The sequence below is a fragment of the Trichomycterus rosablanca genome, chromosome 20 (genome assembly GCF_030014385.1).
Source record: "Trichomycterus rosablanca isolate fTriRos1 chromosome 20, fTriRos1.hap1, whole genome shotgun sequence".
Lineage (NCBI taxonomy): Eukaryota > Metazoa > Chordata > Actinopteri > Siluriformes > Trichomycteridae > Trichomycterus > Trichomycterus rosablanca.
This window is the reverse complement of record NC_086007.1, coordinates 22,702,325-22,719,013: the sequence shown is the minus strand read 5'-3', so window position 1 is coordinate 22,719,013 and position 16,689 is coordinate 22,702,325. Positions and strand designations below refer to the sequence as shown.

At 41.1% G+C, this 16,689-nt stretch overlaps 1 protein-coding gene across 2 annotated transcripts; it reads left to right on the top strand.

Annotated features, from left to right (window-relative positions):
- On the top strand, window positions 1–11,786 carry p4ha3 (prolyl 4-hydroxylase, alpha polypeptide III). Of its 2 annotated transcripts, none has more exons than XM_063016465.1 (13): window positions 1–231; window positions 1,618–1,772; window positions 2,338–2,561; window positions 5,004–5,147; window positions 5,238–5,289; window positions 5,434–5,597; window positions 5,730–5,906; window positions 7,424–7,488; window positions 8,178–8,337; window positions 9,012–9,074; window positions 9,267–9,335; window positions 10,064–10,160; window positions 11,204–11,786. In XM_063016465.1, the coding sequence occupies exons 1-13, from the start codon at window positions 53–55 to the stop codon at window positions 11,272–11,274; spliced, it is 1,620 nt and encodes a 539-aa protein (XP_062872535.1). In that variant the 5' UTR covers window positions 1–52; the 3' UTR covers window positions 11,275–11,786. The 2 variants fall into 2 exon arrangements, with proteins under 2 accessions (XP_062872535.1, XP_062872536.1); XM_063016466.1 differs by lacking the exon at window positions 1–231 and adding an exon at window positions 431–625.
- Window positions 11,787–16,689: the final 4,903 nt, after the last annotated feature.

Below are 16,689 nucleotides of genomic sequence, written 5' to 3'. Positions count from 1 at the left end.
GACGCTCGAGACAAAAACTGAAGCGCGAGACGAAAACTTTTAGCTCTTTAAAATGTCGTGTTTGCATTTCTTATCGCTAATATTCATCTTTAGTGTGTGTAATCGTTCCCTGGGAGAGATATACACCTCAATGACGAGCGTAAAGCAAGCTATTTTATCAGAAAGGCGACTCATTGATCATTTGAGAACCTACATTGATCGGGAGACACAAAGACTCGAGGACCTGCAAAGGTGAGTGGGTGAGGAGGATTGTGTTTTATTGATAGCTAATAGCTACTTTTGCTTTAGCAAATATAAACACTGGGCACGCTTCTAAAAGCAAAAGGTCTGACTTATTACGAAATATTGTTTAATACGTCAATAAAATATGTGGCCAAAAGTATGTGGACATTTAAAAGGGGGGTGGGGCTGGGGGTAGTGAATGGAATATGTTGATTTACACTCTCACACACATTCATACCTAGGGTAATCTCCAATTAACCTAACTGCATGTGTTTGGACTGTGGGAGGAAACCAGAGGGGAGAACATGCAAACTTCACATGGAAAGGACCTGGCCCGCTCCACCTGGGAGTCGAACCCAGGACCTTATTGCTATGAGGCGACAAACCAACCCACCGAGCCACTGTAATAGTAACAATAATTATTTTTAGCATTGGGTGTAGTTGAAAAAGTTCACCTATTTTTCTCCAGATAGTGTATATATTATATATATCTCGTACATATTTATTCTACAATACAGAATGTTGCAGGAAAAAGGGGGAAATCCAAAAGAAATTGTACCATCTGATGACAGAAATGTGTCTATCAATAAGGATTTGGCTTCTCTGTATGTATTCAGTACTGGTATATTATAAGAGCTATAATGCAAACTGTAACAAAACAATGCTGATTAGCTTAAATGAACTTAAATAAAAACTGCTTGATATATTCTTTATTGTGTGAAGAAAGGTGGCATTTCCGGCAGGCTGGGCGCCTACACGAACAGCGATTGGCTGTTGTTTAAGGAGAGGTGCCGTAGAGGATTCCTAATAACTGATGCAATTACGACCTCTGCTGGCTGATTGATGGCGCCTGCACATCGCCGGACAAGAGATAATGAGGCTGTCTGGTTGATGTTTTGCCACAAATAGTGGCATGGTGCGGCTCCCAGTGAGAGTCCATCACTGCCTGGTGCCAGTGACAGGGCAGTGATTGCTCAGTGGTTAAGGTACTGGACTAGTAAACAGAAGGTTGCCGGTTCAAGCCCCGCCACCACCAAGTTGCCACTGTTGGGTCCCTGAGCAAGGCCCTTAACCCTCAATTGCTCATTGTGTTCAGCTCATTGTGTAAGTCGCTTTGGATAAAAGCGTCAGCTGAATGCTGAAAATGTAAATGTAAATGTAAATGGTGTTAAAAAGCGACCAGCGGTGGGATGATTGCTAGTTTGTGACTTTGTTTGGCAAAGGAATTGTAATTGGAAATTAGAAATGGTTAAATTAATGTGCAAAAAATTATACTAATGTTTAAACTATCATGATTACAGAATTTATAATGCGTTTTTAAGTGACCCACATGCCAAAGACAGACTGTTTTGTCTAATTAAACTGGTATATTTTCCATGTACTATACTTTTCCAGATTCTACTCAAAGGTTTTTACTTTTCACAATGGATTATCCAATGAGATTACAGCTTCTATGGCTAATCCTTTGGCGGCATTCACACTCATCAAGAGATTACATTCTGAATGGCTAAACATCATCTACAGCGGTGAGGCTGAAGAAAACCTCCAAGGTACTGTCGTCCATTCAAAATGTCTTTAATGCATTATTTCTTATCATCATCATATGTACACATGTTCAAGCAGCATTTTATTGATTGCTGACCTGTTTTCAGTCATTTGTGAATTACAGCAGGCATTATGAAAAGATTTTAAATAAACATCATTACATTTGCTTTTATAGAGTATATTGCCAAGTGACTTTACTGGTGTATGAAATTAATTGTATGAATTAATTTCTGCACAGAGCGCTGACCTTAACCCTACTGAACATTCTAGGGACTAATTGGAACTTTGATTGCAAACCAGACCTTGCAAGTACTTTCTTGACTGACTGGGCACACATTTGTACAGACACACTCCAGAATCTTGTAAAAACCCTTTTCTGGCAGAGTAGAGGCTGTTAGAACTGTAAAAAGTAGCCACCTTTAAATTAATGCCTATGGCTTTGGACTGGGGTGTCCAACAAGCAAACTGTCATGTGGCCACATAATTGTGAGTAAATAGTGTATAATGCAAAAACTGAAATCTTCTTAAAATAAATTACCTGTCATAGATTTTTTTACTGTCATGTTTCAGATTTAAAGGTGATTTATGAAGGGATGGAAAGCAGTTTACCAAAGCTAGAGGACCTAAAAGGGGCGGCACAGGGGTTGATGAGGTTACAGGACGTATATGCTCTTGAAGTGAAGGGACTGGTGAGAGGAAACTTTCAAGGGATCAGGAATGGAAGCACAGTTGACATCTATAAGCCATCGATTTCCATCCGTCTCTCTGGTGATGACTGCTATCTTGTTGGAAAGGTAAGTCTCAAAATGTGTTGCAGATCACAGCTGAGAATCAGATAAGACAGGACCCAAGGGTTGGGTCAAAATCACTGCAATCCAGTTTTATGCTTACAGGTGCTGCTCTGCAGCTCTACTTGACCAGTGTGGGGTGGTGCAAGCAGCAAAAGAGCCGTTATGAGGGGAATAAATTAGAAAAAGCTAAAAAATCTCTATACAAGGAGTAATATGAACTATGGCACTTTGGAGTGAAACAATGTGCTGTTAGCTATAAAAAAAATCCTCAGGAGAACTAAATTTAAAGCTAAATCTATCATTATGAAGTAACCTTTAAGTGAACTCGTGTTTTGTATATGTTGTAGATAAAACTCCAGTTGTGTTGAGTGGGGTTTAGGAAAACTGTGGGTGTGGTCACACATTATTTTACTGCTGTTTACATATAATTTTTGTATCTTACTCCAGATGCCACATATGATTAAGAAAATGATGGCTGGCCTTGCACAGCTACATTAAGATCATTTCACAATGCTGAGCAAACTGGCTACAGATCCCATTAGAAACAAGAGTTGTTTAAAAGAAGTGCTGGGACAAATGGTGGCAGTGGGGAGGGGAGCTTTAAGACTTCTTTCAGGTGGGTGTTGGGGTTTGGTTTTTATTTATTCTTTGGATGGGTGTTGGAGACAGTGTTAACTCTTGCTGAGCAAAAGAAGAACTAGGCTGCAAGAACACTCTGGGTATTCCTCAACACCACTGGAATTACTAAAAATAATGGATTATGGATTATTTATAGGAGCACACTATCTTGAACTGTGATGGCATGCCTCTAGACAAATGTGGTGTCCAGCAGTTGCACATGTCTCGGAGGAAGCATGTGCTGGCCTGCAGCCTTTTTCATTCAGAGTGGGTCTTTTTAAAGTCATAATGCAATACGAAATTGGACCTAATTGGGAGAAAGATGGACAAAATTGGGAGAAAGAGGGGAAAACTGACCAAGGTGACTAAACGGTCAAGTTCTTTGCTCTTGTTAGGTATTGCAAGTGTATTTGAAGAACTGATATTGCTGATATTGTGCTCCCAATCAACATTAATTCCAAAGGTGGTTAATATGGTTGATGGGCAAAGTTGAAAGCATGTTTTTGATTAAGTTATTTTTGTTAGCAATGGATGTGGCTAAAAAACTTTAGGACCCCTTTAGGACCCTGAAAAAATTAAGACCCTTTACTGATCCATGTCCAGGATCCTTCCTTTGTTTTACTGTAGTCTATAATTCTTTATATGCAGGAGGAACCCTGAGGTACTGTTACTAGTTACTAAAATCATTTTGTTTTTACAGAAGGCAGTGAGGAGTGAGGAGTGGGAGTGAGGAAAACCCTGTGGAAAATGACCTCACAGATGGCCATATCAGCCCACTGGAATGGCCTAATTGACATTCCATATTGAGAAACACACCAGTGACATAGTCTGCCTCTAACTTACTGGTGTGTTTCCTGGCTTTATTCCAGTCAGCAGGCTTAAGGAAATTTATGTTTTAGCTTCCAGTGGCGGTATGAAAGCTAGTGAGTTTACCATAGCTTCATCTGATTAGGAGCATGTGGTGTCTGGGTTATACGATTTGTAGCATTGTTTTTGTCATCAACAAATGTTTATTTTTTACTACAATAAAAAGCTGTTTTGACAAGGATAAAAGTATCATCAGTGGTAATTAGATCTGGGTGAGATACCTTCGCTAAAGCACATATGTCAGGGATGTCAAACTCATTTTCACCGAGCGCCACATCTGCATTATGGTGGCCCTCAAAGGGTCGTTTGTAATGTGTCCTGCTGTGATTGCAGTCTGCCTTTTAAGTCTTGGACAATTTTTTGTTTTTCTTAGAGACTAAATTCTGTGTTTGGTGTCAAAATCCCAAATTTATATTGTATATTTATAATGTATATCTACATTTATATTGTACGCCTTTACCACAGACACAGCCTCATAACACAAGATGTACTGGTTTTTCTACTCGAAGCACAAACTTGTCTTCACTTTCCTTTCTTTCATAAAATTACCTTCCTTCTGCTTCAACTTTCTCTTCTTGTACATCTTGGGATTATTTGTAAATATTTCTCAACATCACTTGTTGGAAAACCACCTCAGTTAAACGCTGATGGGTCACAAAATCGGCATGCTTTGTGGGAGATGCAGTCTATGTATGATTTTACAGTAAATTTTAAGATAATCATACGTCTTTTAAGCTCTTGCGGGCCACATAAAATGACGTGGTGGGCTGGAGTTTGACACATGTGACATGCTATATTAAAAAAATATGTGCTCATCTAACCTTAAGCTTGTTGGACATTCAATTCCAAAACCCTGAATACTAATGTACAGAAGCAACACATTTCAATCATTTCAGTGCCTTATGTAAGTACCAAGCCTGGTCGATAGCACCGTCTAATCACGTTATTCTATATTTTCAGGTGGCTTATGACGTCAAGGATTACTACCACTCAGTGCAGTGGCTCGAGGAGGCAGTTCGGCTTTTACGAGATGTAGACTGGAGCCCGGAAAACGAGGACACTCTGGTAGATGCTCTTGATCACTTAGCCTTCTCTCATTTCAAGGTGTGTTTTTTTACTGTTTTGACCAGCATGTCAGATTTAGTGAAATTAATTCAGGTAAAATGTTTGTAAAGATTTATGATTTTTTTTTAGACAGGAAACATCTCCTCTGCCCTCAGTTTCTCACTGGAACTGCTGCACTATGGTAATGGTTTCTCTTATAGTTATCAGCACCTAGCTCATGCATGCCGTCATGAATGTGTCAAGCTCCCTGCATCTCTGGGACTAATGTACATTACATTTACATACACTATATGTATTATACTGTTTTTTGAATTTTTTTCTTCAGATACCTTAAACAGTAGGGTTCTACAAAATGTGGAAAAGTATGAGAAACTCCTAGTTAAAAGTTCTGCCATGCAGAGCTCAGAGTCAGTCCTGAAGAGGCCCAGTACCACATACCTGAGAACGAGGGACCTGTACGAAAGGCTTTGCCAGTCTCAAGGATCTCAGGTAGGAATAAACTGTAGATAAATATTCATTTTCGAAGGTTTTGGATAGTGTATGCAAAAAAATGACTCCTTCCCAAGCTTAGTTGCTGATGATGTGTTAAAATGAAGCTCAGCTGTGTCTCTCTGCTTTCAGATGAAGCTTCATGAAGACCCAAGACTTTTTTGCGATTATTACACCAATGGCAGTCCTGGCCTGTTTTTGCAACCCATGAAACGTGAGCTAGTAAGCCTGCAGCCCTATGTTGTCTTGTTTCATGATTTTGTGAGTGGAGCTGAGGCCAAGAACATCAGAGACTCTGCCATGCCAGGGGTGAGTGATTTCCGAATGATACATTATATATTTTTGTATTTATTTTTTCCTCTAATTTGTTCCCAATCTAGTCATCTCCAGTTCCTCTTCATTCTATTCATGGTGTGGTGGTTCATGATTCTAACTATGAGTAAAACTGGTTCTTTCAGACCAGAGAATAAAACTGAATGTATCTGTGCATGTTTATTTAAACAGTATCTAGATAGCTAAATTTCTTAATTATGTGAAGAAAAAGAAAGGGTCTTCCCCAAACTGTTGCTATAAGCTGGAAGCATATAATTTATAAACCCAAAAATTAAAAGGGATGCCCATACTCACTTGGCCATACACACTACCTACTAAATTTTAGAGAACCATCATCTACTTTAAAATCAAATCACAGAACAAACAAACAACTAAATAAAATAAAAAATTATAAACATAACTGAATCCAAATTTTTGACTCGTCAAACTAGGCACCTTTTGCAGCCTGTCTGTCCATAGTCCAGAGTTCTGGGGACCTTTGATTTGAATCTTGCTTTGAGGCAGAATTGAGTGACTGAAAAGCTGAGTGTGTCATGCTTTGTGATCAACTGGGGCCCAGTTCTGGGTAAAATCCTTCTCTGCAGGATGCAGATTAATAACAGGTGAACTTAATAAACAAATGAAAATTAAAGTCAGCCTTACTATCATTATGATGTTGAGGTTGATGTTCTGAGGTTCTGCGTCTATCAAAATGATTTTATCAGGGAATCAGAGATGAAGACTCAGTAAGAGATCAGTAAGAGAGTTAAAGAAGGGGCTAATTACAGCCAGTAGTTTACAAGCATATATGGCTGTGTCCCAATCCCATTCCACATGGGACACAAACTAAGTCATATCTGTTTTAAATATTATTGTAGTATATTGTTTGGGGGTTTAATGCCCTTTTTAATGGATGCCAACACAATTCATGCAAATGCAGCCACATTATAGAACCAGCTGTGGCAACAGTCCTATAAGCTCCCCTGCTTCACCTCCAAATCAAGTCTTTTAGAGCAAGAAATGTTCACTTTCTTGTCAGTTGGATTTTTGACATTGTGTTCCATTATATTTCTGCACAATGGGGATTTAATAGACTTAATCTTGTACATATTACATAACTTATTCACTGTTTAGCAACATTAAACCATCACTTCCTAAATTTCCCTTTAGGGATTAATAAAGTGCATCTGTTTATCTTTGTTTATTCTCTGTGCAGAAATGAACTTAAGCGCTGATGGTTCAAAAACAACCATTTATTTTTACTTCAGCATAATGGTTAGAGACAGTGATTTTAATTATAATTAATTAGTTCGGATAACAAATATTTTCGTAGTTTTATATTATGACATGAGATGTATTTATTTTGTATCTTTTTCATGTTTTGGCACTACTTTATCCTGGTCAGGGCCGCGGACCCTGGAATGATTCCCTAAAATCACTGGTTGCAATGCATTTGTCATCCATGTAAATTAGGTGTTTTAAATATATAACACAGTTATTCTTGTATCCTTTAGCTAAGGAGATCAGTAGTGGCATCAGGGCTGAATCAGACCACCGTGGACTACCGCATTAGTAAAAGGTAATGATTTTTGATTGTTGATTACACTTGCTCACCACTGGTGCTCTTGGCTGACTGGGCCTTTGCACAGACAAGAATGCCTATGTCTGAAGGTGAAGACGGCATCTGAGGCCCTGTGATGGATTAGCACCTACTCCAGGGTGTTCATGCCTTTTGTTTCCCTAAGGACCCGAACCTGCCACAATCCTGACCAGGACAAAGCGGTTCAGGCTCCATCCTACCTTACAGCGCTGCAGGATCAGCCCTAAGGTCATCTGGATCATAGATCATAGTCTCAGATCAAGTAGAAAGACTGACTGTACGTAGTTTTTTTGTTGTTATTGCTACATTTTACCCCCCCCCCCCCTCTCACTAGAGCCACAGGCCAGCACCCGCTTCCTCCAGCACATGTGAGATTCACACTGTAGCTCGCACAAATCTTCTGTGAAGGCCAAGTCCAACCTTTCCTCTTTCAGACATGACTCTGCTGTCTGGTAGAGACACTTGCACAGGCAAAGCTGATTTACTTCCTTTAGGATTTTTTTTTTTATTCCACTTGTTCCCACTTCCAAGTAAAAAATAAAACAGCATCTGGGAAAAAGGAGCCTAGTGTGATAATACCCATATTTAATAAATATGTATTTAAATATTAACATTTTTAAATTAACTTAATCTATATAACAAGTTCTTTGTGCTTGCGAATCTTTCAGTGCTTGGCTGAGCAACTCAGTGCATCCTGTTATTAGCAAGGTGGACCGCCGGATCACTTTGCTAACAGGACTCAATGTGCAGCTTCCCTACGGCGAGTATCTGCAGGTGGTGAACTACGGCATCGGGGGACATTATGAACCTCATTTTGATCATGCCACAGTAAGCAGTTTATTCGTCTTTAACAGCAGTGCAGAGAGAGATCAGTTCTCTGATAGCCATGTGATAGATTGGCACCCTGTTCAGTTCAGGAAAAGGCTCTTGTCTTTTCCAGCATGACTTTTGCCCATGTCTGAAGGTATGAAGGAACTGTAGTGACCTGCTGAGCGTGCCCTGACCTCAACTCCTCAAACACCTTTGGGATCAATTGGAATGTTGATTCCAAGTCAGACCTGTCCAACATCAGTTCCAAGCCTTACAAATGCTCTTTTGACTGAATAGAGAAATCTTGTGGCAAAGTCTTTAGCAGTCTCAGATCTTGAAGTTGCCCGTCAAAAACACTCCACAGTGTTGTGTCAGAACAGCAGAACAGATTTTTTAGATTGTCTGAAGACTCTGTGTTGATCTTGTCATCTGTGAGTTAAGTAGACGTGAGCTGAATATCGCATTCATGTGACATATCTGGTGAAGGGGACCTACATTAGGCCTTAAAAACACATTCGTAGGCATTGCTTAAAGAATAGATGCAGAAGCAATGAGGGTGAATTTAATGCTACCCACTGCGCCACTGTTACGCCCCTTTTGGAGGCTAAATAACAAAATAAACTGTTAATGCAATATTTTTCTGGGTTTGTCCTAATATATTGTTTTATTTCTCTTTTTTACTTCATTGTCAGTCAACATCCAGCCCATTGTACAGCCTCAATTCTGGAAACCGAATGGCTACGTTTATGATATATGTAAGTGAGCTGCTTGTTCTTTCCTGCCTGTAGCTACTCCTCAAATTCCATAATTCATGCTAAATGAACCTTTACTCTAAATAAAGCATTTCTGTCAGTGTGATTTGTGAGAGTCTGTTTTGGATGAGCTGTGGTAAATGATGTGTGTGATTAGCTTGTTACGTTAACCAGTCATGTTGGATTATATCACAGCTCAGCTCGGTGGAGGCTGGAGGATCCACTGCCTTCATCTATGCCAACTTCAGCGTTCGGGTAGTCGAGGTAAACCGATCCCTTCCATAGATACATTCACATTCAGATCCGAGTCATAATACATGAATTCTTTGCAGTGTCCAAAACCCTGATTTACTAAGATCTCAAATGTACCACTGGATTCTCTGAGTTAGAATCTCAGCTCTGCTACCTGGGCGCCCCCTAGCTGGCACAACTGGCGGTGCTTGTAGCAGACAAAATTGGCCACTTGTCTGCTGGGTGGGAAAAGACCGGACTAAAAAGGGATGGGATCTTCAACGCTGTTAAAGGACCCTGGTTAGTAGCCCAAGGTGCCGGTACAGAAATGGAGGAACGCAGACCTGTCCAACATCAGTTCCAAACCTTTCAAATGACAGTTATGACACCCCTATGACAGTTAACAGTGCCACCCAGTGGTCAAAAAGTACATGCAGTGCCTTTCATTTAAATAGAAATGTACGTACATCAGTGTGTAAATCATTCTGCTGGTATTCATTACTCGAGTGTAATGCGGAGAGACTGGTACTCTGTAGGGTTCAAGAAGGTGTAGAAGGTGTCCTACTACACTAAAGGTTTAGGGTAAGGGTCATAAATAAGGGTTTGTTAAATGGGCTGTTGCTGAAGTTTAGCCTCTGACCTTTTAGCAGCATGGGCTTTCACCTCCCATGTTTAACCCTTCATTGAGGGGTTGTTCTAACAGTTATAACAGCACTTTCCTGTAACCACTATATTTTCAATGGTATGTGCTTTTTTTCCAGAATAGTGCTCTCTTCTGGTGGAACCTCCACAGAAATGGTCATGGGAATGGAGACACTCTGCACGCCGGCTGTCCAGTCCTGGTTGGTGATAAATGGGGTATGAAGTGAAATGGGGTATAATAATGAAATGTATTATAATGATCATTTGCAAAATGTGCACACGTGTCTTGTCAGTGGGGACGACTCTTAACATGGGTGATCTGCAGAATCTCCATTCAGCAGCCACCCAGTTACAGAAACACATGAATTCAAAAATTAAGAATTAGAAGGGGTGTCCCAATACTTTTGTCCATAAATACACTGATCAGCCATAACATTAAAAGCACCTCCTTGTTTCTACACACATTGTCCCTTTTATCAGCTTCACTTACCATATAAAAGCACTTTGTCCATCTGTTTCTCTACATACTTTTGTAACCTGCTTTCACCCTGTTCTTCAATGGTCAGGACCCCCACAGGACCACCACAGAGCGGGTATTATTTGGGTGGTGGGTCATTCTCAGCACTGCAGTTACAATGACATCATGGTGGTGGTGTGTTAGTGTCTGTTGTGCTGGTGTGAGTGGATAAGACACAGCACTGCTGGAGTTTTTAAATACCGTGTCCACTCACTGTCCACTCTATTAGACACTCCTACCTAGTTGGTCCACCTTGTAGATGTAAAGTCAGAGACGATCGCTCATCTGTTGCTGCTGTCTGAGTTGGTCATCTTCTAGACCTTCATCAGTGGTAACAGGACTTTTGGTTGGTGGACTATTCTCAGTCCATCAGTGACAGTGAGGTGGATTAAAACTCCAGCAGCACTGCTGTGTCTTATCCACTCATACCAGCACAACACACACTAACACACCACCACCATGTCAGTGTCACTGCAGTGCTGAGAATGATCCACCACCTAAATAATACCTACTCTGTGGTGGTCCTGTGGGGGTCCTGGCCATTGAAGAACAGCATGAAAGGGGGCTAACAAAGCATGCAGAAAAACAGATGGACTACAGTCAGTAATTGTAGAACTACAAAGTGCTTCTATATGGTAAGTGGAGCTGATAAAATGGACAGTGAGTGTAGAAACAAGTAGGTGGTTTTAATGTTATGGCTGATTGGTGTATATACTGATATATTGGTAAATTGTTTTCTCAGTGGCTAATAAATGGGTGCACGAGTATGGGCAGGAGTTTCAAAGGCGCTGCAGCTGCAACCCTGATGAGTGATGAAAGATTCTGGGAAAAAGCACAAGAGCCGACACATGATGGGAAGGAAGGCAGAGCTTTTCAACCCTCTGCATGATGAAAAAACGAACATTGGCACCCGCAAAGAAGACTTGAGAGAAGGATTAGGAGAAATTGGGTGGGGGCTGTTCTAGGACTGTGTGTATTGGGCTGATACTTGGTAGATCACCCAGCCCCCTTCCGTGCACTCCCAAAGCTGTGAGCACACTGAGGGAAGTGGTGGAATGCTTTCCATTAACTCTTCCATGTGCTTTTGGAACTGGATAGGAGGACCAACACTGCTACTGCTGTTCCATGGAAAAAGAATCCACAGTAGAAGGCAGCATTTGATTTATTAGGGGAAAGTAGTCATTCATTTGCATATGCATTAGCAAGTCTCATCAGTTTTTGCAGTAAGTGTGCATTTGCTGCATGCTGCCTGTTGACTACTGGTGTGATTGTCAGCTGAAGAGGATTTTTTTACTCTTTGTTCTTGAAATAAATACCTAAATAAATCTACACAAAATACACAGTCGTCTTTATTACTTACTGTATATTACATCATACTTGGGCAAATAAGCATATAAATAAGTAGCCTAAACACCTTAACTTTAGATGGTACGAACCTGAATCTTTAATATTTAAAATTTGATGCCTGCAAGACTCAAGAAAGTTGGGAATGTAGATTCCTGCACAGCATCAACAGGAAAGCTGGAAGAACGTTCTGTTACTAATGTATATTTTACATTGCATAAATGGTGGGGAGATTTGGGAGTTTTCAATTTAAGCGTAATATATATGAGCACACACACACACACACACACACACAATTTTGACAGGCCTCTACCGCTGGAATGCTGTGTTCCCCGCAGTACTTGGCAGGCCAATATTAGAGGTTATTCACAATTCATCATGATCAACCGCTCTGGGATTTGCTGCCAATGTGCCACCATACACATATACAGTGGGGCCAAAAAGTATTTAGTCAGCCACTGATTGTGCAAGTTCTCCTACTTAGAAACATGAGAGAGGTCTGTAATTTTCATCATAGGTACACTTCAACTATGAGAGACAAAATGAGAGAAAAAAAATCCAGGAAATCACATTGTAGGATTTTTAAAGAATTTATTTGTAAATTATGGTGGAAAATAAGTATTTGGTCAATAACAAAAGTTCAACTCAATACTTTGTAACATAACCTTTGTTGGCAATGACAGAGGTCAAACGTTTCCTGTAAGTCTTCACCAGGTTTGCACACACTGTAGCTGGTATTTTGGCCCATTCCTCCATGCAGATCTCCTCTAGAGCAGTGATGTTTTGGGGCTGTCGCTGGGCAACATGGACTCCACAAATTTTCTATGGGGTTGAGGTCTGGAGACTGGCTAGGCCACTCCAGGACCTTGAAATGCTTTTTACGGAGCCACTCCTTCGTTGCCCGAGCAGTGTGTTTGGGATCATTGTCATGCTGGAAGACCCAGCCACGTTCCATCTTCAATGCTCTCACTGATGGAAGGAGGTTTTGGCTTAAAATTTCACGATACATGGCCCCGTTCATTCTTCCTTTAACACGGATCAGTCGTCCTGTCCCCTTTGCAGAAAAACAGCCCCAAAGCATGATGTTTCCACCCCCATGCTTCACAGTAGGTATGGTGTTCTTGGGTTTTTCTTCTTCCTCCAAACACGACGAGTTGAGTTTTTACCAAAAAGTTCCATTTTGGTTTCATCTGACCACATGATATTCTCCCAATCCTCTTCTGGATCATCCATATGCTCTCTGGCAAACTTCAGATGGGCCTGGACATGTACTGGCTTAAGCAGGGGGACACGCCTGGCACTGCAGGATTTGAGTCCCTCTCAGCGTAGTGTGTTTACTGATGGTAGCTTTGTTACTTTGGTCCCAGCTCTCTGCAGGTCATTCATCAGGTCCCTCCGTGTAGTTCTGGGATTTTTGCTCACCGTTCTCATGATCATTTTGACCCCACGGGATGAGATCTTGACCCCAAGGGAGATTATCAATGGTCTTGTATGTCTTCCATTTTCTTACAATTGTTCCCACAGTTGATTTATTCACACCAACCTGCTTGCCTATTGTAGATTCACTCTTCCCAGCCTGGTGCAGGTCTACAATTTTCTTCCTGGTGTCCTTCGACAGCTCTTTGGTCTTCGCCATGGTTGAGTTTGGAGTCTGACTGTTTGAGGCTGTGGACAGGTGTCTTTTATACAGATAACGAGGTCAGACAGGTGCCATTAATACAGGTAACGAGTGGAGGACAGAAGAGCTTCTTAAAGAATAAGTTACAGGTCTGTGAGAGCCAGAAATCTTGCTTGTTTGTTATTGACCAAATACTTATTTTCCACCATAATTTACGAATAAATTCTTTAAAAATCCTACAATGTGATTTCCTGGATTTTTTTTCTCATGTTTTCTCTCATAGTTGAAGTGTAGCTATGATGAAAATTACAGACCTCTCTCATCTTTCTAAGTAGGAGAACCTGCACAATCAGTGGCTGACTAAATACTTTTTGACCCCACTGTACATACAGGGGTTGGACAAAATAACTGAAACACCTGTCATTTTAGTGTGGGAGGTTTCATGGCTAAATTGGACCAGTCTGGTGGCCAATCTTCATTAATTGCACATTGCACCAGTAAGAGCAGAGTGTGAAGGTTCAATTAGCAGGGTAAGAGCACAGTTTTGCTCAAAATATTGCAATGCACGCAACATTATGGGTGACATACCAGAGTTCAAAAGAGGACAAATTGTTGGTGCACGTCTTGCTGGCGCATCTGTGACCAAGACAGCAAGTCTTTGTGATGTATCAAGAGCCACGGTATCCAGGGTAATGTCAGCATACCACCAAAAAGGACAAACCACATCCAACAGGATTAACTGTGGACGCAAGAGGAAGCTGTCTGAAAGGGATGTTCGGGTGCTAACCCGGATTGTATCCAAAAAACATAAAACCACGGCTGCCCAAATCACGGCAGAATTAAATGTGCACCTCGACTCTCCTGTTTCCACCAGAACTGTCCGTCGGGAGCTCCACAGGGTCGATATACACGGCCGGGCTGCTATAGCCAAACCTTTGGTCACTCGTGCCGATGCCAAACGTCGGTTTCAATGGTGCAAGGAGCGCAAATCTTGGGCTGTGGACAATGTGAAACATGTATTGTTCTCTGATGAGTCCACCTTTACTGTTTTCCCCACATCCGGGAGAGTTACGGTGTGGAGAAACCCCAAAGAAGCGTACCACCCAGACTGTTGCATGCCCAGAGTGAAGCATGGGGGTGGATCAGTGATGGTTTGGGCTGCCATATCATGGCATTCCCTTGGCCCAATACTTGTGCTAGATGGGCGCGTCACTGCCAAGGACTACCGAACCATTCTGGAGGACCATGTGCATCCAATGGCGGTGCCGTGTATCAGGATGACAATGCACCAATACACACAGCAAGACTGGTGAAAGATTGGTTTGATGAACATGAAAGTGAAGTTGAACATCTCCCATGGCCTGCACAGTCACCAGATCTAAATATTATTGAGCCACTTTGGGGTGTTTTGGAGAAGCGAGTCAGGAAACGTTTTCCTCCACCAGCATCACGTAGTGACCTGGCCACTATCCTGCAAGAAGAATGGCTTAAAATCCCTCTGACCACTGTGCAGGACTTGTATATGTCATTTCCAAGACGAATTGACGCTGTATTGACCGCAAAAGGAGGCCCTACACCATACTAATAAATTATTGTGGTCTAAAACCAGGTGTTTCAGTTATTTTGTCCAACCCCTGTACATTAATAAAGGGTTTGAAAGAATGGCATGTATACTGTATGGCCAAAAGTATGTTGGCACCTGTCCTTAAACCTGCTGGACATCCCATTCCAAAGCCATGGGCATTAATACGAAGTTGCCATAACCTACCACCCACATACACTACCCACACCTTTTGCTGCATCGGCATCTACTGTTCTGGTAAAACTTTCTACAGGATCTTAGAGTGTGTCAAAAATGTGTGGACATTTTGGATGAAAACACTTGTCTTTTGATACTGAAGTTTAAAGGATCACAGTGGGGGCAGTTTCACTGGGCACAATGCAGTAACAGATCCCAGACAGGATGCCAATCCATCCAACATTGATCCATGGGGATTTTTGCCTCTCTTACCATCTTCTGTGCTGTGTGTAGAAGGCATGTTTGTCAGTCCAGATTGAAACTGTGTACTTTAAATACCAAACATTAAAGTGGTAAAATACTCCCATGTGGATCTCTGGAAAACTACACACATTTATTTTGTTATTGCATTCTGTTGCAATATGTCTAAGTCAATAGAACTGCACCAGTGATTATAACCAAATGCTGCCTTTGTGTAACAGGTCTGTTTCTACTAATCCAGGGCATCTCTGTGAGGTTGACGTTTCACATCACTGATGGCCCCACTTGAAGTAAAAGTATCTGCCTTGTTGTCCTTAAAAATACCAAATTAAACCAATACTGAGAATAATCTACAGTGCAGCTTAGTACACCACCAAGACTTCTGTTGTCCTGTCTTAATTATTGTTACTGACACTTGATAGCAATGTCTCATTTCCTAATGTAAGCACGTCTGCTGCTGCTGCTGTGTTTTTTTAAGACTAAATTTCAAAATTTACCATGAACTCATTAATCTTCCCTCATGACTCTGTCGGGTGTATGTTCTACATCTGAGGTTCCTAACCAACAGACCGTGAGTCATTTTGTAATGGGTCTGCACAATGTGCTAGTGAGATCATTTGCCATCCACCAAGGGGAATTACAAAGAAATCAGAAAAGTAAAACTGGATTTTGAAAGGTTTCTGGCAACCAACATGCTTATTCCCAAAAATTCAAATCTTTCACTGGATAAGAAATCCACACTTGCAGATGTGTGACAAATGAAAGTAAAAACATAAAAGTCTTTGAGATGTATTTGAGTTCTTGAAATGGGCAACATAGATAAAATGTATTATTATCATTATTTTTTACCATTGTATTATCATTGTGGCATGTATACAAATTGCTAAACAGGCCAAGTTGACCTCAGTTTTGAATCATGATGGCAAAAAACAATAGGACTGGTCCATAAAGATGTGGACATGAAAAGAAAGTCATCCGCCACCATGCTTTCAACAAGTGGCATACACCAAGAGAACAGTACAGACCTAAATACCTAACCTTTGTAAGTATGTAGAGGTTATCACGCTGGCATGGTTTGTGTTGCGAGATGTTGGACTGATATGCTAGGCAGGGCTCTTCATCACTGTATAATAAAGGGTCCGTGTACAAGGAAGTCAAATTTAATTTGTAACGTTAGGCAATAATGTTGGATAAAAAGACCTGGCTTGAAGTTAATTAATGTTCTAATGATGCTAAAGGTGTTCAGTGGGGCTGAGTTTCCCTGGGT